Source organism: Sceloporus undulatus, chromosome 5 (assembly GCF_019175285.1).
Source record: "Sceloporus undulatus isolate JIND9_A2432 ecotype Alabama chromosome 5, SceUnd_v1.1, whole genome shotgun sequence".
NCBI classification, from domain to species: Eukaryota; Metazoa; Chordata; class Lepidosauria; order Squamata; family Phrynosomatidae; genus Sceloporus; species Sceloporus undulatus.
This window is the reverse complement of record NC_056526.1, coordinates 44,653,181-44,680,297: the sequence shown is the minus strand read 5'-3', so window position 1 is coordinate 44,680,297 and position 27,117 is coordinate 44,653,181. Positions and strand designations below refer to the sequence as shown.

At 38.9% G+C, this 27,117-nt stretch overlaps 1 protein-coding gene across 1 annotated transcript in view; it reads right to left on the bottom strand.

Annotated features, from left to right (window-relative positions):
* Positions 1–27,117, bottom strand: part of NTN4 (netrin 4) — a 51,187-nt gene that overhangs the window by 10,615 nt on the left and 13,455 nt on the right. The window contains 3 exon segments of the mRNA XM_042470500.1: positions 3,016–3,204; positions 3,900–4,026; positions 14,032–14,310. Of these exon segments, the coding sequence (XP_042326434.1) occupies positions 3,016–3,204; positions 3,900–4,026; positions 14,032–14,310 (595 nt within the window).

Genomic DNA, 27,117 nt, shown 5'->3' with positions numbered 1-27,117 from the left:
CTTTTTCTGGGGGTGGGGGGTGGACTTAAGTGTTTTAAATTTAATAATTATAGACAGTTATTAACATATAATCTCACAGATTACTCTGCAGTAGCATCTCAAAGATTCATGCAAGTAGTTAAAAAAGGAGAAGGAAAACAATCTGTGTGACCTTCAAATATACTGTTTACCATGCTAAATAAGAATATGACCTGCTTTATCTAGTAAATACCAACTCCTGAACAAATATTACATACTGCTTACTAAAGAGTGATGCTTAGTGTAGCTAAGGATTGGTTTAACAGCTCTTTCATTTGTTTTGACCTTGCAGCTTTTTCATTTTCATTGTTTCCCAGAGATTGAGCCAAAGTGTTGACCTGAGCTGCTAATAGCTACAGAATTCCATTCTCTGCCATATATGAATAAGAGGTTATCAGATAGGTTGTTATCAACATAAAGTAAGCATGACACAAGGGCCATTATTTCCCAGTTGAGACTACTGCATAATCTCAATTTAATCTCCTCAAAGCTTTCTGTTCACTTGGAGCTATCCAAAAAACGCCTCACACTTCATGCAACAGGGAGAAATTAATCTGTAACTGAACAATTTCATGCAGGAAATATTTTTTCCTCTGTTGGCTCTATCATGTCTCATCCTGACTCCACTGATGCAGACTTTATACAGATGATAGCAGCTGAAGATGAAACTGGGAGAGTTGCCCAGGAATGAAACTCATGATGACTTGGTTAGAGGCAACAGCCGAAAAGCATTTCCTTTGAATCAGTAGATCTTGCAGAAACAGTAAATTGATCAAGAAGAAACAGTGAAGAAAGAAAGCTTTCAGGAAGAGTCTCTGTTGTGGGGATGCGTTTATCATTTACATAGGGTTTTTTCTATATGTAAAAAAACAAGCTACATGTATTTATTCATCCTTGCAATTGAGACCTGTGTGGCAACTACTTATTTTTTAAAAACATGAAACTGATACTGAATAGCAGTTTCTAGTACTTTATGGATTTACAGAAGCACATAAATCTCAGTGTTCCTTTGTGCATTGTCTGTGTAAACTAGTGATTCAGATCTGGCACAGGACAGCAGCAACTATTATAATCACAATCAGAGTTGCTACCGTTAAGGGAACTGCTATTATTAAGTGCATGTAGAGATTGGAAGTTATTTTTTTTGGATTACAACTACTGGAATCCTCCAGTCAGCATGGATTTTGGGAGTCAGTCCAGAAAAGTAACTTTTTCAAGCTTAGCTGAGTATGTGCTTGCAAAGAGTGCTTAAACAGATGTAACTGGGAAGATTTGTGTTTCTTGGATGAACTGGCCCTGAGACAGCCATGCTTACAAGGCCATTTAGAGAATCTGTAACTGATTTAAGCTTTTAATATAATGGTCCTTGGGTGAAGCTTTCCTGTCTTTCATTCATATTTGTACATATGTGTCTTAGAGATAAAAAGACATAGAGGAATCTAGGAAAACCTTTGAAGGTGACTGGGATGAAGAATGTTTAGCATAAGCTTTCACAGACTATCCATCTAATGAACTGTAGTCCATGAAAATTTATGTTAGAAATTTCATTTTCCAGTGCTACTGGATTCCTTTGTGTTCTTAATGATAAAACAGACTAACATGACTATCTCTTTGAATATATATTGAATATGTTATCCTTCTTTGCACATTTGTTTCACACAAAAAGTGGCACTAATCTTGGATAGGAAATGCTTACAAGACTTTCATAGCTGCTATATATGGTTTGGCTAAAATTGGAGGAGTCAGGAGATCTTGTGGGCTTGGCATCCCTCTAAATGATTAGCAGCTATTATTCTGACATGGAGAAGAAGGAACCAACTGGGTTAGGCTCACCAGTTGTTTAAGCCATAGAGATACTGAACCCAAACTCAAGGCCTGACAATCAGAGTGCCTGTAGAACCAGAGATAAACTACAACTTTGACTAAAATGTTGTTTCAGGCAGTGTTAAAGATAGGCGTTGAGTACGAGTCTTGTAGACCTACTTATTTAGGAACTGCCTATCTTCAGGATGGAGCAGAGCTTGAAAGGAGTGGCATGGCCAAAGACAGGGGAAGGTTCTCAGTTTAGCTCCAGAACTAGTGAGAGCAAGTTTGCTTGGATCTGTTGAAAGGCATCCCATCTCAAACCTCAAGGTGAGGACAGGATATGCTTCTTTTTCTTCTCCCTTATTCTGAGTCCTATCATTGTCACATCAATTAATGTTGCAATGGGTGCTAGAAATAGGAGTTCTGGGCCATGTATATTTTTCCCTGACAGACGTTCTATAAAAATGTATGCCATTTGTAAGAATTCAATATTTTCTGGATACTACAATCAGTAACCATTACCAACATTATGCCTGCAGCCCTACACTCTCTTATGTGTTAGTAAGCCACACTCTCTTATTTGTTAGTAGGCCACAGTAAAGTCAACAGAATTTGTATCTGAATAAACATGTGTAAGTTTGCAGTGTAAGAACAGAAGATGTCACAAACTGTCTATTACAAAATTTAAATAATATATTTTGGGTTGATGAAATCCTCACATTTATTGAAACATATAACATGGCCCTTTTTTAAAGAAAGAAAGAAAGAAAGAATCTACATTTCTGGGCTGGATTTTTTTTTTTAAAGATCAGAATAGGGTGAACTGCGGAAAGCAAAACAGACTGAAAAACCAAGAATATATAAAACTACATGACAATGGCTTTTTAAAAAGTTAAGTTTGTATGAATGTTCCCGTGAAAGCAACTTTCAGCTGCATCATTGGTATCCCAAAGTAAATGCAATGAAAGGTTGCTAATGGAGCTCCGCTGCCAGATTCTTGTGAATTCCTACTTGCAAATAAAGTGGAATGAAACATGGGAAGGTTGCCTAAGCATATCTATTGGATTTGTTCCTCTATTTACTGATGTGATGATGACAATCTTAATATTGTCTACTAGGACATAACATTAATGCATGATAAAAGGAAGTAGTCTTCGAGCATTTATATTCTAAAATTGATAATTGGCTTACATTTACAGGCATCTGGGGCAGAAAACGGTCTTCTAAGGTCTCGGTAGTAGCCTGGTTTGCAACGCTGACAATGCTGTCCTTCAGTATTGTGTTGACAATTATCACACACTCCACCACTTTGGTTCCCTGATGCCAACCATGTGTCCATGTCAAAGTGGCAAGTGTCAGAATGTCCATTGCACTTACAGGCTGAAAAATAGCCAAGATTTTTTTTTTTAAAAAAAGAGACAAATTAAACAAATTAAAGAGACAAATTAAACTTGCTACTGTTTACCAAAGAGTACCAATTATAATTGCTGCAAATAATGAAATTAAATGCATTGCAAGTCTGCAGATGTTCCTAAAATGCTAGACAGTGCTATTGTCACTGTCTAGATCCTCTGATTTAGTTAAGGAAAGGGCATGAAATTGCTGCAACTTACAGTAAGCTCTCAGCAAAGGACATGTCAATATGAATTTATTCAATCACTTATTCTGGGAACAAGGTAAAAGTTGCAGTTCAAATATGTTAATTCTCATCAAATTTCAGTGAGGCTTCTTGCTATGCTAGTTATTTAAGTCACTGAAGCCATGTTTTCCTACATTTTTGGAATGCCAATTGAGACATTTTAAGTGTTTTAATGTCCAGTGCAATTTAGATGTCCTGTGACAACATAAATAACTGGTCCTGGATTCCAAAAGGATGCCAAGAAAATGGTTACCTCTTGGTAAAATGCACATTAACATTTCTGTAAATGCCAGTTTTTAAAAATGATGTGGATATCAGTTTTGTCTTGCTGATTTCAATTGCTTCAATTTGGGGAATATAAGAAAAACAGGTGTAGAAAGGAATTCCATTTATCATAGACCAGAAATGCTTGTATCAATGTGAGTTTGCTACTTACATCTGCATTCATTTGGGGCTCCTGTCTTGCCATTTGCAGCTTGCCAAGGCTGGTCATTGTAGAGAGGCGCACAATGTTGACAATGAATCCCTGCAGTATTGTGTTTACACATGCACCTTCCATGGACCTAACAGTGGGAAACAAACTAAGCAAACAAGCATGCAAATATACCAGCTATGCCAATTTTTCAGATGATGTGCTAATCTAGGCAAGAGAGCATTGCTGTTGTGACAGAAGCCATTCTTTAGAATCAGATGACTGAGGGCTTATCCAAGTGGGCTGCATCCACACAGCAGAAATAATCCAGTTCGATACCACTTTAACTGCCATGGGAATTCTGGGAATTGCAGTTTGTTATGGCACCAGAGCTCTCTGACAGAGAAGGCTAAATATCTCACAAAACCACAAATCTCAGAATTTCATGGCAACAAGCCATGACAAAGTAATGTCAACCTGGATTACTTTTGCAGTGCGGATGAAGCTATGGTAATAAAATTAATTTCCATCTTTGCATTTTACCACTTGTTTCACAGTCTGATGCCTACTCTTTGCAGGCTAATACAGACTATTAAAGAGCCAGAATAGCTTTGATTATGTTTACTCTCATTTTAAACAATTTATCGCATGTGGTCTTTCCTAGGAGAATGAGAATACACATTCTCCATAGGAAACTGGGTATGGGGAGATTCCTGAAGTTTGCGCAGTGTACAAGTGTTCCACCTTGATTTGTAAATCAGGGAAGGGTGATAGCTGTTGTGTTGTTATGATTATTCACACCACGGGCTTTATCAAGTGCCTGTCACAGATGGGTAACTACCTTATGATTGTTGCAATACTAATACATAGTGATGGATACCTTTTAACAACAGTGTGTTGTCATTTTTGCATTAGACAGTTGTAAAAAAAGTGACAGTTTACCTCACCACAGACAAAGAAACACTGTCTACTTGTTTCTACAAAGGAGCAGTCTTAGCACAATCAATGAGTTAATGGATAATCTGTTCTTGTATCTCCAAATATATGCTTTGTAAATTATTCAGTCCTCAAACACTAGCTACATCCATTGTCTATTTTATCATATCATTGTAATTTTCTCTAAAATGTGTGTGTGTGTGTGTGTGTGTGTGTGTGTATATATATATATATATATTAAAAAGCATTATTCTTAGTTAAATATACAGCGTCCTAGGGTTTCTGAATACCCCTGTTCTCTTGTTGAGAAGGGCAGAAGAAGAGGATCCATCCCACTAGGATTTTTTCACCCACTAAGTTTTTATGGGTTTTATTTGTTTGTTTGCTTGCAAAACTTGGGAGTTTCCTGAAGCCTGCACAAACCAACCTCTTGTGCATGGATATTGGTGTTTTGGCTGCAGAAGCAATGGCACACATATTTGATAAAATGCTAGCATTGTATTGCCTTAGTCATTCTACACTAATTTGTTCCTACATCGCAGGGGCAGATGGCTTACAGTTTATCTTCATTTTGGAGTACTTCTGTAGATGTGTACTGAAGTGTAATTACCAATATGTGTGTGTGTGTGTGTGTGTGTGTGATAGATTAATATTTTTCTTGCCAAGATATGAAGGAGCCAGGGAGAGCAGTGTGGATGCAATAGCATTTTTCCTGTAGTAAGGCATACATAGCAAAAACATAAACAACTGCATTAATTTCTTAATCTCTATTTGAATTCCAGAGAAAACTGCTCTTATCAAGAAAGTGTGAGCAGTCATAAAGCCAAGATAAATCATAACTGAGTAGGCAATTGGAGAGGAAAAAACTCTTGATGAAGTTGTAATCAGGCTGCTGCTCAGACATACTTTCTGGATGCATTCTTTGCTCTCATTATATTTACAATGGATTTAAAAGAAACAGTAAATTTGTTTGAGCAGATTAAATTACTGTGAGATATCATATGCCATATTTTATAATGTGGAGCCACTGGGGTCTGTTCAGTATGTTTACACCCAGAAGAAACTTCCTCCAGATCAGAGTGGGAAGTTATCCCAGGGGCTTTTTGGCTTCCCTTGCAACATCTGGATTGGCTCAGTTGTTGGAAGCTATTTGTCAACACCTTCTCTTCTGCTTGTGTTATATTGTATAAATGGATCCATGGGGAGCTGGCAGATACATGGCCACTTGATCTCTACTAGTTCTATGATGCTATGATCACTGCTGGAGTGTTGTGAGTCTTCTTAAATAAAAAGTCTTTAAAGGAAATAAGTCTCTGGAATCAACTGAATCAATAGCAGAACAATCCTACATGTCTACTAAAAAATAAATTGGCACCATATTTGTGGCCATTGGCTAAAATTATTCCTGGAAACATGCCAAGGATCAGCAGCCAATGGTTTGGAGATGAGGAGCAGCTTAGGAGCCACAATTATGATTTGCAATGGCCTAATTATCCTTTATGAAAAAGAAGATGGGAAATTGTAAGAAGGAACTTGTTCAAAACAATCTATATTTATGGGCACTTCATCTGATGAGCCAGATTATTCCATTAAATAGTATTATCATCATTGTTCTAATCACAATTTAAAAGCAGGGAAAAAGAGGTGGCATCCATGAATTAGTGAAGAACTATGTGGGCAAGAGGGTCTTAAGCGGGACTAATTTATTTTGTGGGTGTACAGCCTTTCTGTCCCGCTATACAAATGTAGATACAAATGTTAATGAAGCTGTGAAGATCCTGACTATCGACAGTTATTGAGTCCTATGGACCAACAATCCAAGGTTTCTGGCCATGTGAAACTTTAGGTCACTTAAATGGGCGGGATGGTAAACCAAATTCTTCTTTTGCTCAGATTTTAATCTGAACTGAAGAAGAATGTGGTGGTTTGAGTTGCTGATGTGAACATTTGTTGTTGTGTGCTTCCAAGTTGTTTTCGAATTATGGCAACCCTAAGGTAACCCTATCCTGGACTCATTCAAACTCACGTTTTTGTACTGGATTGGTTCAAATCGCTCCACTGATTTGACACCGAATAGATGTTCAGACTATGCTTGCCACAGTTGAAGCTCTCCGTGGCAATTTAACCCACTTCACATTCACATTTAATTTGGAACCGACAGAAAATGGTGATCGGAGCCAGCATTTTTTTAAACTGTCAGTCAAGTGATGTGCATCTTTATCACTGTGACATATCACAGATCTTGTTCAACAATAAGCAGCAATTGTGCAGTTTTTTTTAAAAACAACAACACTATCTTGCAAAATCCATGCATGCCAGGGAAGAATTCCTCATGGCACCCACAAATGCATCCATACCAGGGAAGAATCCCCCATGGGAGCCACAAATCCATCCATGCCAGGGAAGAATCCCTCATGCCACCCAAGAACCCCCCATGAAGCCACACAAATACAATGGTGCACAGAAACTGCCAAAGGTTTTTTTAAAATCCACACCATGCATCACCAAGCAGTAGAGCCGCTAGGGAGGTGCAGCCCATACCAGGTGACACCCCTAAAAGGGGGTGACACCCGGTGAGTGCCCCCACCTCCCTGCCACACACCATGGCATGCAACAGGGAGGGAAAGGGCCCAGCGCCCCCATCCCTGCCCTGTGAGTGAAGCCTCACAGGGCAGAGAGGGTGGGTGCCGGGCCTTCACCCTCCCTGCCATGCATCACTTTACTCTGCCTCCAAGGAACCCCCTCCCTGACTCCCCAACCTAGCCAAAAGTGAAAAGGGAACCAATTCACTGGCAGAAGCAGAAAACAACTTTATGATGATGATTTAAACGGACCACTTGACAGTGTACCAAATTTGAATTCACAGGGTTTAAAGAGCCAGTAACTTTGCCCACAGAACCTCAAGCGCTGAGAGGAGAAAAACAATGGCATTTTACCAAGACCTGTGGGATGGGTATCTTCCACCCCTCTGCCCATTGCTCCTCCCTTCTGGGTGCCCCAAATGGGATTGGCAGCACATTCCCTAAAATAACCCAGTTCTTTTGAAAAGATGTAGCAAATGCCTCCGTTTGAAAAGAACTGGGTTAAGGGGGATTTGCGCTGCCCCCCTCCAAATTTGGGTTGGGAAAAATGGGGACAAGCGTGAACCACTCCCTTTTAAACTGGTTTCCAAACCAGTTCAAAACATAGTGTGAATGATACCCTTGAGTTGTTTCTTGAAAAATCTATATACAGTATGTGATTACTGAAAGTATTACATTGCTGTCAGGGTCACTGGACAGTTAGATAGACTATAATGGTGTATAGTTCAGACCACGCATCTACAAGTGATAAGACTGCAGCTCTGGAAAATAAAAGAAGAAACTGAAGTGAAATTAATAAAAAGTAATAGCTGCTACACTAGGCTATAATTGTGCACTTGAATAGTTATTTCCCTGGCCTTGGTTTGACTTGTTACAGCTAAGAAGTAGAGTGGAAACATTTTCCAACAATTTCCATTTATTGTCATGCTACTAAAGCGTTGCCATTTTGAATCTTCATGAAGCATTCCTAAACAGGCATATTTCACAGAATGTTTTGTTGTTTTGTGAACTGACAACAAGGGAGTTCATTTACTCAGAATTCTTTTTGTGCACACTATTTATCATTCTGTCATTAAGTCTCTCTATTTTACTTCCCATCCAGACTGCTTTCCTTTTTAGCTTGACAACTCTCTGGTAATGTCACTCATTATGCTATACAAGGCAAAAAGTGTTACAAAAGTTAACTTGTGTGAGATAAATGAGAGACAGATTTTCACACATAAGACAGTTGCTAGGACATGCTTCCTTCCATTGCTTTTTTGTTCATGAATTAATATATTCAATTACTTCTTTTCAAACCATCTGTATTTTAGGAAATATTTCGTGACTTATTTTCTTGCATGCCCGCACTTAACTAGCCTCTGGTAGACTAGTTTGCATACCCCTCCTTTGTCTTTTTAAGTGTTGTAAGAAGGGACTTTTGAGCTCTACATTACAATTGTAGCTTTAGTGTAGTAAATGTTATAAGAATACATGCTAAGAAAGTATACATCTTTGCAATCTAAATACAGAATGCACAATATGAAAATTAGTTTTTCAGAAATGGTTTTTGTAGATCATGTATTTAGTTGGGGTTTTTTAAAAGCTAACCAATGGCAAAATTATTTTGTAAGTAAACATTTACAATGAGGAAACTATATAAAATAACGGCTATTACGTAAAATGCATTTTCATTCAAAAAATGTTAACCAAAACATCTTCACATGCTTTCTTAAGAATAGTTTAGTTTAATTGGTTGAGTTTCAAATTACTGCTCAGTGAATATGTCTAAATACATTTCCTAAAGAGAAATGGCACTTTCTTTTTCCTACACAATAGCTTTTCTTAACAGATTCGGCTGTCATTTGCTCTATGCAGTATTTTTCACTGCAGATCTCACATTTAAATACTTTTTTTTTTTTTTTGCTATTGCTTGTGTAAAAGCATGTTGGTTTTGATGTTTCTATGGATCCTAGGTAATATATGGATATTCCATGGTATAAACCACAGGCAGGCAGTTAGTTGCCTCTAAATTTTGTTGGAATGCCACCCCCATCATCCCACACCCTTGGCTATGCTGTATGTGACTGATAACAATTACAGCCCAACTGCATCTGTAGGGCTGGGCCACAGGTTATCCTCACAATACAAATGATTAGAAGTGCATTCTTCTGTGTCTACTCAAAATTGCATTGGGATCAGTGAGTCTTATTCCCATGTAAACAATATGAGATTATTGTCTAGCCTTCCTTTCTCCATGCCCCCATCAATAATACCCAAGCTGCTGTTATCATGCTACCAATTAAATAGCATTGGGCTGACTTTGGTTTTGGCTCAGTTTGCTAGTCTTTACTATTGTTGCTGTTGTATTACAAATCCTGCAGAAGATGTATGAATGGGGAATATAAATGATGGCTGACAACTTGTTTTACAATCTACTATGGCCCTTGGCATTGTTGGTTGAAACTACTGTACTACTGATACACTGTGCACCCAGTCTCAAGGAATTCCCATTAAGAAAACATCGTATGAACTATACAAGTTTTACTATTCATTCATTAAATCTTTTCAAGCTTTCATATCTACCCATTTTCACACGAGGTTAATTTTTATTACAGGAGAAAAAAATATAATGTCTTTTCATACTGAGAGTTATAATTTGACTCAGATTAGATGTCTGTAAGCATAAAGTTGGCTTGGTGCCAGATTGTTGGGCTGACAGAATTTTAATGCATGTGCGTCTCCTTTTTTACCTTTCTACTTAAAAGGACTTCATGTACCAATCTTCTTCAGTTATTTTTTGAAAATATTCATAGCCTTTCAACTGATTCTGCTACTGATGTAAAAGGAAAGCAGAATGTATCCACCATGCATTAGTCATAAAACATGGGGGGGAGGGGTTAGACTTGCAATTAAGCTTGCCATATCCCGCCTGGAATTTCATGGTTTGCGGCGGGCCTGCATGGTCCCGCCCTGGTTTGGCCCCGCCCCGGGATTTCCCCCCCCCAGCCAGGCCCTGGAGTGGCTCCGCAATTGCGGAGCCGCTTCTGAGGCCTCTCTGGCTTGGGAGGCAGCGTCCCAAGCCCCAGAGGGGCCTTGGAAGGCCTGCGATCACGGAGCCGATTCTGAGGAGCCTCTCTGGGGCTTGGGAGGCAGCGTCTCCCAAGCCCCAGAGGGGCCTTGGAAGGCTCCGCAGTCGGAGCTCCGGCTGCAGGGTCCTCCAAGATCTCTGCGAGGCCGGGGAAGGGGAGGAGGCCGCTTGCCATCGTGGCGATTGCCGCGATGACAGGCCCCCACACTCTTCTCGGCCTGGGAGCAGGCTGAGGCTTCCTCCCAAGCCGGGAAGGAGAAGGAGAACAAGGTTTTAAAATGTAGGACTTTTTTTTTTAAAAAAAAAATTCCTGGCTAGGGAATTTTTTAAAAGGTCCTACATTTTTAAACCCTGTCCTACATTTGTCCCGGTTTGGAGATCCTCACCTATGGCAACCCTACTTGCAATAGGACTTATTGTCAATGTTTAAATAAGAATTGTTCTTAGTCTTGGTTGTTGCAACATTACTGAATTAAATGGGCAAACTTTTTAACGAGATATTTCATAAGAAAAATCTGTTTTTCAAACATGTCTCCTCATATGTCCCCACTCCCATTTCATCACCAATCTGCATTTTTAAATGCAAAAAGTACAGTATTGTAAAACATGTTTTTACATAAAATATGAATTATTATGCTTATTTACCCTGAAACATTTTTAGCATGAACTTTAAACTGACTTCTAACATTCATTTTTGAGCAAGATTTCCCCCCCCCCCCCCAATACTTTTGAAATACATCCATTAACATTCCTCTAACATTCCATTCTTGGGCAAGGTTCTGGAGCATGGCCTCCCAGGGGTTTCTCGATGAGTGATTATATAGATACATTTCAGGCTGGCTTCAGGCCTGGCTACAAGACAAAGACCGCTTTGGTTGCCTTGGTGGATGACCAACACAGGGAACTGGATTGGAGGAGTGTGACCCTATTAGTTCTGCTGGATGTCTCAGCAGCATTCAGTATCATCAACCATGGTATCCTTCTAGACCAGCTGTCTGGGATGGGACATTATGCAGTGGTTTTGGTCTTTCCTGGAGCAGTGAACTCAGACGATGCTGCTAGGGCACTCTTGTTGACTCCCTGGCTGTTGTCCTGTGGGGTCCTAGAGGGTTCTGTTTTTGTCCCCCATGCTGTTTAACATCTATATGAAACTGCTGGGAAAGGTCATCTGGAGCTTTGAGGTATGGTGTCACCAGTATGCTAATGACATCCAACATTGTCTTTCTTTCCCATCTTATTCCAAGGATGCCGTCCTGGTACTGAACCAATGTTGTGGTCAGTAATGGACTAGATGAGGGCAAACAAATTTAAACTTAATCTAGACAAAACGGTGGTGCTCCTGGTCTGTAGAAAGGCAGTTATGGGAATAGAGACTCTGCTTGTGCTGGATGGGGTATACTCCCCCTGAAATCTCAGGTTTGCAGCCTGGGTGTTTCCCTAGATCAGTGGTTCTCTACCTTCCTAATGCCACAATCCTTTAATACAGTCCCTCATGTTGTGGTGACCCCCAATCATACAATTATTTTCATTGCTACATGCAAATATGTGTTTTCCGATGGTCTTAGGCGACCCCTGTGAAAAGGTCATTCGACCCCCAAAGGGGTCCCGACCCACAGGTTGGGAACCACTGCCCTAGAACCATCCCTGAGTTGCCCAGGTTTCAGCAGTAGCCAGGAGTGGATTTGCACTGGTGTGCCAGCAGTGTCTGAGATGTCAGCTCTGGCAATGGTGGCATATATCTTGATTATATCCTGTTTGGACTACTGTTAACCACATGGGGTTGCTTTTGGAAACTGTTCAGAAACTTCAGCAGGTTCAAAGTGCTGTGGCTGCTGGCTCATAGGGAATGTATAACTCCCTTGTTAAAACAGCTTCACTGGCTACAGGTTCATTTCCAGGCACAATTCAAAGTGCTGGTCACAATTTATAAAGCCTAATACAGTCTAGGTCCAAGACTATCTGAAGGACTGTAGTCAAACCTGCAAGAACTCTAAATTCTTAAGAGGAAGGTTTTTTCTCAGTCCCACCACGATCACCACAGGCTGCCATGGTGGGGACATGAGAGATGACCTTCTCTGTAGGTGCTCCCTTCCTCTGGAACTCCCTTCTGTGGGACGCTATGTGGCCCCATCCCGACTATCCTTTCACCAGCAGCAAACATGCTGTATGTATGTGTATGTATGTGTGTGTGTGTGTGTGTGTGTGTGTGTATATATATATATATATATATATATATATATATATATATATTAACTTCTGTATGTTTTTACATATTTTACTGTTTAATGCATAGATTTTTAATTGTTTACAATTTTGTATTGTTAAAGTTTTCTTTAATTTACATGCTTTGGGACCTTCTTTGGATCCCACTATGGGAAAAAGGCAGCATACAAATGGATAAATAATTAAATATATAAATATCAATTTTGATTTTTTTTAAAAAAAATCAAAGATAAAATTTGAAAAAAATGTTGATAACTCTTGTTTTACATATAAATAGATGTAATGGTAACCCAACAACGTACATAAAAAAAGGAAAAATTACATCTACTGTAGGCACTTGGGAGTCCATAAATATCAGAAGGGAGTGGATAAAAGACATTCATCTCTTTTTCTTCCTGCTGTTCCTCTGCTCCAAATTGCCACTGGTTGTAAATTCTCCTTTGTAATAGGCATAAACACATGTGCCACATATAATCTAGAGCCCGCAAGTGCTGCTATATATATCTTTTTTCAAGTTGATACCATACTGCTACCATCTGGAATTAGAGTTTCAAAGTTTACTTTTAAGAAAATTGTATATAAATACAGTAGGTCCCCTGTATCCATGAAGTTGTTATCGACAATTTCACTTATCTCTGATTCAATATGGTCTGAAAATATTATTTGTAATTTAATTGAAATTAAATGGAAATTAAAAGAATAAAGGGAAATAATAAGTAGAATGTAACTTCTTGTATAGTATTACATTACAATGCTGAAAACAGCATTGAATGGGAAATCCAAGGAACAGCACCCTGTTTGCTCTCACTTTTACTCTGTCTTGCACTCTCCAAGCTGTCTCACATTTTTTTGCTGCACACACATGCTTTGCACTACCTAGTTGTATGATCTGATCAAGGTACACTCTGCTTCTGTAAAATTATTGTACATTCAGTAAAGTGCTTGTGCTCACAAAGTGCTTCTGCTTGCAAAGTTCTTGTGCCGTGAAAGACTCCTCCCCAAGTTACATACACATCTCGATACTCATTCATCTTATTGAAAACAATAGGGTTTGCTACTATCAGCAGATTTTAATATCCTTTAAAATCCAGGAACGTATCCCTTGCTGAAGCCATCCAGAAATGAGTGGTGATAGGATAATGCTCTGGATCTCAAAATTAACTTTCAGGCCTCTGCCTGGAATCCTGATGCTGGCTAAGACACTTTTGATTTCCCAGGCAATTATGACTCTTACTTTATATGCTACATTTATGTCTCATAATCAGTCAAGGTGATAAATGCACTTCTGCTCCCTAGTTGATTTGCCCACCTGATATATTTTACAGGTAGCATAACATAAACTTACCACATGGAAGACTCCTGCTGCTTTAACGGGCCTGAAGCCTTTGATGGGTACACAGTGATCTGCATGGCCATTACAGAAGCAGCTCCCCTTTACAATAAAGTCATAGATTGCATAGTAGTTTAGCTGTGGAGGTTTTGCATTCAAGTCATTGCTATGGCAAGGACAGGTCTGTTGCTTAAGCAGCTGCACTCGAAGGTTGGTAATCTTCAACTGTGCCTGAGCTTCAGGGCTGTAGGGATCAGCAGCAGAATAGGGTGATGATAAAGCTCGGTATATAATCTGGAATGTACAAAATAGAGTTAAGTGACTAAGATAGTGGGATGTCAATTGAGTCTTAGCAATGCTTAACAATTGAGTCTTAACTACTGTCCTGCTTTACTCAAGTACAGAAAGAGCAAAGTCTAGATATTTTCCCAAACTTTTGATTTACTAAAAAGTCTGGGGGTTTTCTCTCTGAAATTTATTTGGCAAGGTGAGGATCTTAGAATTGGATCACTTCTGTGTTGTGGAAAGGCCTATGAATGAAAACAACATGACTCTTCCAGATAGTGCAAATGTGTTCGGAGGTGGCAGCATTTTTTGCTTTACCTTTTTAAAAAAAAATTTAAAATATCCAAAAGACATTTTGCCAGTCATCCATTGTTTCAGGCTATTTCCCCTCCTTTTCTGCAATATTTTGGCCTCGCCAAAATGCAAGTTTAATGAATACATTTGGACATCATGTGAACGGTGATGATCAAAGTGGGTGTATCAAGTCCCTATTTTCAGGATTTTTCTGCCCTCTTCCCTATTTCCATTTTCCCCTTCTTAAGAATTCTTCCTTATATTTCTTTCTTAAAAAACACCTCTTGACAGCTTTAGCAAAGAAGCATTAGGTTTCTGTGTTTGGAAAGATTAAAAAAAAACCCACATACATCCCTATACAAACTTATCAGTTTCAACTTCGTTCAAGATACAAAATTGGAAAATGGAAGGGGGAACCTATACTGGAGACTTTCCCAGTATGACTAGTATGTGTTTACAAGACTCTCCTGAATTCAGGAGACTACTGTTTGTGTACTAATTCAATATGAGAGTTTTTAAAATAAAATCTCTAGATTATACTACAATAGTGGTAAGCTGTAGTGATGCTACACACACCCTGTGTGAACGGAGGCATTAGAGGAAGCTGTCTACAAAGGGAGTGCTTGGTTATTAGATGGTATCCTTCCAGGCAAGTTTGAGTTTAGTATATCTTTATTGTGGCAGAATAACTAAATCAATATATTAATCACATTTTCAGCCAATTTAATTCAAGACTGTGTGTTTCTTATTTTCAGTAAGAAAAATGAAACTATTTCAGAGGAACTAATTATGTTATTTAGTTTTTAAAATAAGAGAGGTGGCATATGTACAAATCTTTGACAATTTCTTTGTCAAAAGCCTTTTCTCTTATTAAAGATAATGAACTGATTATTCGGGTGTCTGTTTCCACCAGTTCACTGGACTGTCACCCCTGAATGCCACAGATTGTGATGTTGATTCAGTGTCATCATGCCTAATCACTTTTTTATCCCCTAAAATTTTTAGCTCAGCTTCTCTCCTGGCCAAGATCTGGCTCCCTTCCAGAAGTGCGAGACTTCGCTTAAAAGATTGGGGGCAGTCAGGGTGGGGAGGAGTTCTAAAGGAACAGAAAAGGATTTAGAGCATTTACATTTCTGAACTGAATGGAAGTAGTGTGCTTTTGTGCACCTTGTCAGCATGCCAAACATGGCAATGGCCAGTGTGGTGGAGACAAGCACAAGCGGGGCATTAGAAAATATTTATGGCTTTTTCTAGTATAAAATAAAAAGGCGCCTCAGTGCTTAAAAGAGCTGTACTTCATACATCTTTTTTACTCTATAGGTACTTGTTCTGTGCCTGCTCTGTGGATTGGGAATATTATCATTTCCTTTAAAGAATTGTTAAAATTTAGAGAGAATCTTACATTGGGAAAGGCGGGGTTAGTACAAAGCTCCTGAGTTGTGTTTGCCATGAGTAAAAGTGTTGAGCCTTTGATGGGAGATCTAAATAATTAGTAACACATTTCAAAAGGCTTTTGTTTTCCTTTCTATAACACACTAAAACTCTTATACTTAGTCAAGAAAAAGGCTGTATCAAGCAGGTATGAACACAGACTAAAAGAAATCTGAGCGCCAAGACTTGTGTACATCTTTAGGGTTTTCTATTTATCCCAATTAAGTGACATAAAGTTCTGACTACAATAACTTCTTAGCAGCTTTGTGAACATGAGATGCCTTTGGATATGAAAGAAAATTGCTTGGATGGCATCCAAGTTCTAGACATTCATTTCCTTTCCATGGGGATGATGGAAAATGCAGGCTGAGAAGTTGGGGGCTGGGAGAGAACTAGCACTCTAGCTTCCTTTGATTAAAGCTGAATTAAAATAGTACTCAAGATGTCTTTGTACTTGCTGTCAATTAAAAACAAATCTTTTCAGGAAAGAGAATATGAAAAAATGAAACAATTTATACTGGATATGCCATTAGATTTTTGGTATGCTGGCATGTTTTCACATATCAAATCACAATGTAACTGCAGAAACTGCTAAGACAAAATAGTTCTTGCTGGCCAGTGCTTTTGTAGTTGCTGTTGTTGTGTGCCTTTTCTGATTTGTGTGTCATTTCTGATTTATGGCAACCCTAAAATGAACCTATCATGGGGGTTTTCTTGGTAAGATTTGTTCAGAGGGGATTTCCCTTTGTCTTCTTCTGAGGCTGAGAGAGTGTCAGTTGCCCATGGCATCATTAGGGTTGGCGTCACCCCATGTGGTAACTCATGGTGTTATTCCCCCATTGACCTCCTCCCATATCACACCATACAGAATCTTTTAGTCATTTTTGAACTGTTACTCATAAATTATAATTCCCGCATATCACTGAATATAATGGCAATAGTTACATAATAGTTACATAAACAACTAGCAAAATTAAAATTGTACCTTTAAATTACAATACACACAGGCTAAATGTATTTACATGTCCATAGTTGTACGTGATTAAAGTGAAAAATTAGTAAGCTGTGATGTTTTTAAAGAAAATGTAAAAAATGTTTAAAAATAATAAAGTTAAATAAAAAAAATTAAACTCTTGGGGCCTCTCTTTTTTCCCTCTCACTGAGTCTTACCCTTCTCAACTCATCTCTTCCACTGAGTTCTAGCATTTTAAACGGATGTGGGTGAATACCACAGCCGTTTCTGCCCAGATTTAGATGTTTGGGGAGCAGTGGTGTCACCCCCTTACGATGTCACCTGGTACAGCCTGCACCCCCCTAGTGACACCCCTGCAACTTGCCCGGGGTCACCTAGTGTGTTTCCATGACTGAGTAGCAATTCAAACCCTGTTCTCTAGAGTCCTAGTCCAGGGCTCAAACCACTATAGTGCTTTTACTACTTATTTTTTTAAACAATTCAAACAATTTGCAATTTTTGTTTGGAGAAACTGTTGACTATGTAAACTGAAGCTTTGAGTTTGTTGAGATCAACTAATCCTTAAATAGATATGCAACTGTTTTATGTGTTTATTTTTTTAAGCCTTAATGGAAAGAAATGTACATACACTTAAAACTAAGGATTTAAGGCCACATTGTGAATAATTTGACTGAGGACATTGAACCAGAAAGAGAGAAGAGAAGCAATGCCTGATCTAAGCCAAGATTCCTTCTCACCTTGCCAGCCTCTGTCAATAGCAGTGACACGTGTGCTTTCCAGAAGACAGAGCTCTTTCTGCCACTGAGGATGGGAGAGATGTCACAAGCTATTGATAATGGATAATAGGATGGAACATGTCACAAGTCATTGATAATGAAAAATAAATTTGCACAACCTTTGGATATGGGAAGAATATGGACAGGCTCTCTAGAAAGATGAGGTCTACCACCTGTGTCTTTGCTCTTCCTGCCTTATAAAACCAGCCGGAAGGAGTGTTGGACTGGTAAAAAAGGAGTGGTGGGTGACCATGTCTGTTCAACAAAGATGTTCCTTCATGCCTAAAAAAGAACTTGCTAGATAATTTAAAAAACAAAACAAAAACCCCATACAGTACTCAATAATTATTGACCGGTCTCCCATTTCTGGGCAAGATGTGGCACTCTCTCTGCTCCTAGACATCATGAAAAAGATAAGCAAGTGAGCCCTTGGTATCCACTATAGTTTTATTCCAGGTTTCCCCACGGATACCAAAATCCATGGATGCTCAAGTCTCATTAAATACAGTAGCATAATACAATGGTCTCACTTAAATAAATTCGTAAAATCAAGGATTGCTTTTAAAAATGTATATGTTTTTAAAAGATTATCAAGATGTGGATGGTTGAATCTGTGGATAAAGAATCCATGGATATGGAGGAACAACTTTATTTGGATCCTCTTCCGTCTGGCTACAGGCCTAATTATAGGCAGAGAGGCAGCTTTGGTTGCCTTGCTGCAAACCTACACTGGAAACTTGACCAGGGAAATGTGTCCTTGTTGGTTGTGCTGGACCTCTTCATGGTTTGTTGTATGAAGGCTAGGCAAAGTGTGACCCACAAGACACATGGTGTCACCAGGGCTGTTTCATTTTTCTCCCAGGAATTCAGGTGTCAAAAAATCTTTTTGCTCTAGCATGCCCCCAAATGCATTTTTAGCTGCCAATTAGTTTCCAGGCAAGGTACACAGTGTTGGCTGTTATCTTTAAAGCCCTACATGGTTTGGCTCCAGGTTACCTACCAGATTGCTTCCTCCCATATAATCCACCCCATACATTTAGGTCTTCTGGAAGATGTTTACTTCATTCAGCCAGAATTAAGCTGGCAACTGTTAACCAGAGGACTTTTTCATCAGTCACCCCCAAATTGTGGAATGGTCCAGTAATGGACCAAATGAGAGTGAAGAAATTTAAAATCAATCCAGGCAAGAAAGAGGAGATCCTGGTCAGAAGACCAATAAGAAAACAGAGATTGAACTTGTGCTGGATGGGGTTGTGATCCATCCCATAAAGAGGCTGATTTGCAGCCTGGTTGTACTCCTGAACCCATCTGAGACTGGATTCCAAGGTTTCAGTGGTTCCCAAAAATATGTTTGTACATTTAAAGCTAGTGTATGAGCTATAGGACTATAGCATTAATTTCTCACACAAGCAAAATTATGCTGGAATTCTGCAACACAGACTCCAATTATGCATGAAGAGAAACATCCTAAAGGTGCAATCAGTAAAGGAGGTACTAGGGATCACATTGCAAACATACAATTGTTAATGGAGTGTACCAAGAAATTCTAGGGAAAAAATCAGCATGTGCTTTATAGACTACAGCAAAACATTTGATTGCATAGATCACAAAAAGCTATGGAACACTCTGAAAGACACTGGAGTGACACCATATCTGATAGCCCTGATGAGAAATCTGTATTTAAGAAGTTACTGTTAGAACAGAATATGGAGAAACAGAATGGTTCCCAGTTGGCAAAAGAGTCAAGCAAGAATGCATTGTATGACTCCATTTGTTAAGCTTGAATGCAGAAAATATCATACGAATAGCAGGTCTAGACTAAGAAAGAGGAGGAGTGAAGACAGGAGGAACATCAACTGTTCTGATGACACCATACTACTAGCAGAGCACATAATAGACTTGTAACAGTTACTAAGGAAAGTTAAAGAAGAAAGTGCAAAGGCAGGCTTACTCCTGAACTTAAGGAAAATGACATCGAGAAACTACCGTACATAAATTCAGCCAAGACAATGAGGAAACTGAAATAGTTAAAGAATTGCCATACCTTGGATCAAATATTGATCAGAATGGAGACTGCAGTCAAGAAATCAGAGGAAAGTTATGAATGGGAAGGGCAGCTATGAAATAACTAGACAAGATTCTAAAGTGTAAAGGTATAAAACTGAGCGCTAACGTTAGAATTGTCCAAGCCACTGTATTCCCCATCACCATGCTGGACAGCAAAGGAAGAGGATAAGAAGAAAACCAACTAGTTCAAGAGAATGCTGCAGAAAGCCAAAAAGACAAACAAACGGGTCCTTGAACAGATCAATCCTGAACTCTCAGAAGCCAAGATGATCAAACTGAGGCTGTCATATTTTGCCCACATCATAAGAAGACATGACTCATTAGAAAAGACAATAATGCTAGGGATGGTAGGAGGCAGTAAATTGTTCTTTCTTTCTGCATTGGGTGCTATAGGCTGTATTTCAGAGGAAGGAACTGGCAAAGGCTGTCCAAAACTATTCTGAAGCTTTTGAGTGCTCAGTGCTTGTAGCCTATCCCAATAAAACATATTCACCTTTTAAATACCGTAATACCCATGGGGCAACAAGAATGGAAAACAGAACTTGCTGCTAATGAAAAACAATCAGCAAACAAAGTTTTCTAATATATATATATATAAAAATAGCTTTATATACTGGTACTCTATGAAGCAACAAGCAGGAATAGCAGACTATTTGAGCTATAAGAATGCAGAATTCCAGAAGCAGCTTCCTTAAAAGTGTGTATCCCATCTGTGCTCCAAACAAAATTATTCTGCTTCTTCCAAGTACTGTTAGTCATTCTTCATTGGAGTATTCAAAGGAATCTTGCAAAGAGATTGAATAGACTGGTGTTATACGCCGGCCTCGGGGCAGAGTGAAGGTGTGGCATCCACACAATGCATGCCTTGACACTGCCCTGACGCTGCTGTCATGCTGTGCACCCGACCACATGGCGAGCAGCATCACGATACTCCTTTGGCACTGCATCCAGATGACACAGCTCCAAAAGGAGTGCTGGAAAGTGCCACTGCACGTACTTCTACCGCACACACATTCTTCATTTCTCTGTACCCAGTCCTTCCCAATAATTTTACAGTTTTACTGTAGAACGTATCTACAATGGTGATGAGTGTTTAACCTTCATTATTTTTACATGAAAAACACAACTAGGAGATTTTACTTGACCAACTAAGCTCTATTTTAGTTGGGATGCAAAAGTAAAATGCAGGCATTCCCTAGGTAACTGTTACAGAGCTCTGCAGCTGGCAATTGCATCGATTGGGGAGGGGATGAAACATGTGCGCCCAAGGTGATAATTTCCATAATGGAAATGTTCCAGCAGTGGTTAGTGCTTTCAACTTTTATCCAAGAGACTGAACTGGGTACAATAAAAGTATATTATATGCTGGTTAAATGTTTTAAAGCAAAATATGCCTCTTGCATTCACAGTTGGAAAGCATTGTGAGACTTGCCCAAGCTAACTACATCAAAGTGGGTTCTGCCCCACAACTTTGCATACACAACAGAGCAAGGGTTACAGATTTCTAATCACACCTGCTGTACTTTGTTAGTTTCTAACAAGACTTTGATTGTCTTGGTTGGCCTTCTCTTGATGTGTTCCAGCTTGTCAATATCCTTCATGAACTGTGGTGCTCAGACACAGTATTCTAGGTGAATTCTGACCAAAGCAGAATACAGTGGCACTTTTGCTTCCTATGATCTGGACACTATAATCCTGTTGATGGAGCCTAGAATTCCATTAGCTTTTGGGGCTACTACATCACATTGTTGTCTCATGTTTAACTTGTTATCACAGATACTGCTGTCAAATCAGGTGTTACCCAGCCTACATTTGTGTATTTAATTTTTCTTGTCTAGATGTAGTACTTTATATTTATTCCTGCTGAAATTTATTTTGTTAGTTTTGGCCTAGCTCTCCAATCTGTTGTTTTAAATTCTGATTCTACCCTCTGGGATATTTTCTACCATGCCCCCTTTGGTATGATCTACAAATTTGATAGCTGTAGCTTCTGTCCCATCATCAGAGCCATTTAAAATGATGACCAGATTGTAAATTGTAATCTCTATCTGTCTAGAGAGAAAGAACCAAATTAGTGAAATTCTGGAAGAGAGGTACTTTAAAAATGAATGCACTGTCATAAAATATTAATTTTGTAGATAAAATATTGTATATTTTCCACACTGAATATCTGAAAAACCAGTGCCACAGCTATGAGTTAAAGTCGTGATCTCAATTGTTAGTCCCAACTAAAGAATACGTGTTGATCAAATAAGTGTTGATTTACCAAGTCTCCACTGATGCAATAGGTTTACTGTAACTGGGATTAACAATTGGATTTAGGCCACTGGATTTATTCACATTGACCTCAAGTTTATCATAAAAACATACAAGGATGTCATTTCTGTGTGACACTCCAAATAGTATTATATATTTCCACAAAGGGAGACAAAGAAGTACAACTAATGTCACAGATCACAATAATAAGGAATGGGGAGGAGAAGCAAGGCTAAATACTTGTTTGCCAGTTTGCCACTATATGTACAGAATGCCAGATGTTTTCCATACGAACATTGAACCCACCACTCAAAAACATGTCTGAGCATGTTCTTAGTGCATTTACCACACCACTGAGAAATCCTTTTCTATATGGGAAGAGGAGCAGGCTGTCAGGATAGGAATCCTACCTTTCCCACAGCCTTGAGCCCCAGTACCTCTAATCTGAGACACGTAGCACTTATACTTCCAGAAAAAGCCATCAATATGACGTAAAATTCATCTAGTTTACTGGGGGGCTCCTTTGCAACTAGCACCTGAGGGAACAGAGGCCAGGCACTATTTTCTCCAGAGGCAGCAGACTTTCCCCTTTCCAGAAGCCTGTGCAATTTGCAGGTGCTGGGAAAGCAGTGTGATGGCCAACTAATAGAAAATGGCCTGTTGGCTGATGGTTGTGGGGTTCCATAGGCAAGCCAGAGGCCTCATACCAGTCCACCTTGGACGTAAAAAGGAAGTTCTGAATGCTGATGGTTATCTTTACAGCAGTATTCCACCTCCCTCCCTTGAGTGAGGTCTTTGGGTTGGTTGCAAATCCTAGGGGTTATACTTTGTCTGTGGTGTGCTATAGTCTTTAATTCTGATTTGCCACAGTTTAGGTGTTCGGGGCTGAGGAACAGATCCAGTGTGCCTGTCCCTCATACCCAGTTTAGGAGGTGCCCTTAAGAGTGGGCTCTCTTAAGCAAACCAACCACTTTCTAGATAATTGTTACACAATTCTGTAGCTATTGGAATCTGCCTTGGCCCCACATGGGAGAGAAACTATGCATTGGCTAACCATCAGTATAGAATCCCACAGCTGTCATTCCTGGTCTACCCAGCAAGAAGACTAGATGAAGATATCTCCATTGGTCAGCAGGTGGGCCATTTTTGAGACTCATACTGGGCCAAGACTCTTAAAATGTAACCTGTGAAGTCCTGGCCTGTTTGCAATTCCAACAAAATATGTCCATTTTTAATCTGGCCAAGAAGAGCTCAACTCTTTAACCACTTGGTATGCAATGTTGCTTTATGAAGTACAGGAGAACAGATACTGGCCTCAGGTGCCACATAAAGTTGGACTGGCCTAGAACTAGTCTATATTAAGAACCTAAGGTACATGAAAAGCATTTGAGGAAAATGCAGTATTCTTTAAACCTTTTATATGATTTATAGTCCATATTTCAAACCAAGATTTAAGGTAGCTTATAAATTTCAGAAGTTGAAAATATTTTTATAATTAGTAACTTAAAATAATTAAATTGGCTGCCAGTCTTTAAATCTTTAAATCTTAAATGAAAAGGAAATATAAGCTTCAATATGGCATGCCTTTTGTAAAAAGAGACATCTTGGGGGAAACTGTAAATGATTAACAAATTACAGGAAGTGTATTAAGCTTTAAGTGGACTACTATTGTTTAGAGTTCTCTTCCATTATATAGCATCTTTGTTTGGCCATCAGATGAAGTGGATTCTTGGTGATAGATGCCTCTGTATTTATATATGCAATGTGTTCATAGTATTTATATTTATATAGCAATATTGTGCACTTTAACTCTCATTTTTGTGTAATCTGAGAAATAAAAGAATTCATGACAAAATCTGTCATTCACAAGTAGGTGGCATCATCCATAAATGAATAGTTTGCTGCAAATAAGAAAGTAAATGCTTTGTTTCATATTCTTTTTATGTTTCTGAGACTGCACATTTTGTGTCCATTATAGCAGACTGCTCAGCAGAGTTTGACAAAAGAAACCATTCAGACAACTGCCACTTGTGTCCTGGCAATACTTCCTCTGCCTTTTTGGTAATGTTTATAAAGCAAATATTATGAGAAATAAATGAACTTTCATTCAGGGAATCTGTCTTTGTTCAGGATCCATTTATCCTCATCAGCTGACCTGGGGTGCCTCCAGACAGACAGCTCCTGGTGCTAGTAAATCATTGCTTGGCCACCGTAAGCTAGAAGTAGAATTAACGCTCCATATTATTGGGAATTATGCTTTTTTGATATAAATCCCACTATGTTGGCAGTGAGATTAGCTTTAAAGGTGGAAGACCAGTGCTTAGTGTATTTACATAAGTGGCGAATGTATTAAACTTACGGCCTTCTCAAAAAATTTAGTCTTTCTTTGATAAGAAAAAAAAAAGATGAAAGCAACACTGGGGAAACAAATAGATTGTAAATTGAGGAAAATGGAGCAGAGGACACAATATGGGAAACGCAGCACAGAATAAGTAAAGAGATAGTATAGGAATACCTGGTTAATGTAAATGGATTTAAGTCTCCGGGACCAGATGAACTACAGTCTGCCCTTGGCATATGCATTGGGGATCTGTTCTAGACCCACCCACCCCCTCCATAAGGCAAATTTTGCATATGTTGGAGACCCATTTATTTGAATGTTGCCAACTTTTCCTCAGATTGGCTTTGTGAATGAAGAGTGAGGAAGAAATTTTTAAAAGTAGTCTTTTGTGACAAAGTGCCACCTTGACGGGAGATCTGTACCTGCTGAATTTTGCTTACCAAACAATTCTTAATGATACTGCACCATTGTTAGGCTAAGAGGTGGCAGAAACCTTTGCTGAAAACCGTTTCCCATATGCAAGTACACAAAGCCCTTCTATTTACATATTTATTTAACCCAACTCATCCTGCAGGCTTGAGGGAAGCAATCATATTTTAACTATGATAGAAAGTATTTCCTTCAAGTGTCTCCATATGTGTAATTAATGTTTCATGAAGAAAATGCATTGTTTGAAAATCTCCTTTAATTTAACTAGGGAACCAAGATTAGGCATATATAAATGCAGTCTGTGTTTTCTTGCTACAGACCTTTGTAGAAAGAGGAAAGATACCCACATTTAAAAGCAAAATCTTCATTTCAATTAGCTCTTTAATCATGCGCTTTCCTTTTAAAAAAACAACACTGTGCTGTTATGCATGGGGAAAGTAATAAACACACTCTACTCTAAACTATGGAGAAGCCATTTGGTCCATCAGCAAGAAAGATGATATTTAAATACTTTTTCCTCAGGCAACTTTCCCTCTTCCCCAAAGATTTATGTCCTTGGATTTGGCATGCCTTCACTACTTGTTGATGTATGTCAGATCAACAAAGCTTGAACTTCGTCCCAAAACTGAGCCAAAGAGTGAGTGAGCTGCTTTGCTTTCTAGTTCAGAAGCAAAGTCATTAGAAAAACTGGCTGACTCCCCAGAAACAGGGGGGGGGGTGGTTCTTTACCTCTGAGCATAACAGCAAAGGCTTGCAAAACGGGATACTCAGCAAATGCTGAAAAGGGTTCTGTGGCACTTTAAAAACTGATTAATTTGTCTTAGAAAAGTCTTTCGTTGACTATAATTCATTTATGTGACATTTAATTATATTTTGGAACTAATATTATTTAGGAACTAAGAGCAGTTCCTATTTTTCTAATATCTATGCCCGTAAAACATTGGTCCTTTCTTGTTCCTATTCTGCCATTTGGAAAGACATTGAAAATGCCTTTTTACAGCTTTAGCACTGTAGACCAGTTGTGCCCTAGACTACTTCCCATTTTGTTTCTGCTTCAGGTGCTTGATAAATATCTAGTTTGAGTGTGGATATATATTGATGCTAGTCATGCACTTAGAGACCAAGTACTCACTGCTTCACTTCCAGTATCTCCACGCTTCATAACTTTCTATTTAAATAGCAGTAATTGCTTAATATGTTTGGTTTACAGATGTCCTGTAAGATGTACTAGATTGATGACTGGATTAAACATTCTATTAGGAGATTGTTACAGTAGGTTTGCAATTACACATATTGCCCTGCTTGGATAATCAGCTGGAGAATAAATGGAAAAGAATGTATTCGATCTCAACATGAGAGAAAAGCTATCAGCAATGAGAGCAGTGGCATTTCTGTACCCAAGTAATGTACATTATAGATACAAATATCTCTATTTTCATCCACACAGTAGACTCCCAATACCACCAATATATCCAAGTACTTGAATGAGCTATGCATATGGTTTTACAGGCCAGTACAATAGCACAGATTATTAATTATACAATAATTATACAATACAGGACAATAATACAATACAAGACAAGACACAGCTCTGAATTGGGGAGAATGGCCTTGGAAAACCCTAATACACTGTGACATCATACAGCCGCCTGAATTGGCTTGTGAATCAATGCCAATGTGACATTGCAGAGAGCCAGCGTGATGCTGTAGTTTGAGAGTTGGACTGCAACTCTGGAAATCACGGTTTGATTCCATCTTTCCATGCTTGGCCATGGAAACCCACTGGGTGACCTTGAGTGAGTCACACACTCTCAGCCCCAGAAAGCCCTGTAAAAGGTTCACCTTAGGGTTGTCAGAAGCTGGAAATGACTTGAAGGCACACCACAATAAAACTAATGATTTCATTCAGGTAATTGGGCCAATTTTCTAAACTGGTTGTTGTAGCAGTATCTTCCTTACAAAGAAACTGCATTTTTCAGACTTGACTGCAGGCTCTCCCTGCTGACATGATGCGATGATACAGCTTTGAGTTCGCCACTATCTTCCTGTTTCAGCCTAAAGCTCTGTGTCTGGACCATGGCCTTGATGTTGGAACATAATCAAGCAAGAGCATAAAAAGCCTAACAGTTCAATGTCCTTGGTTAAAAAAAATAGCAGTCATACTAGGCTATTTATAACTTGATTAGATCTTGACACCTGTACAAGATCAGGTTAAAGGCCTCCTCAAAACAAGATGCAGACGTTTCAAT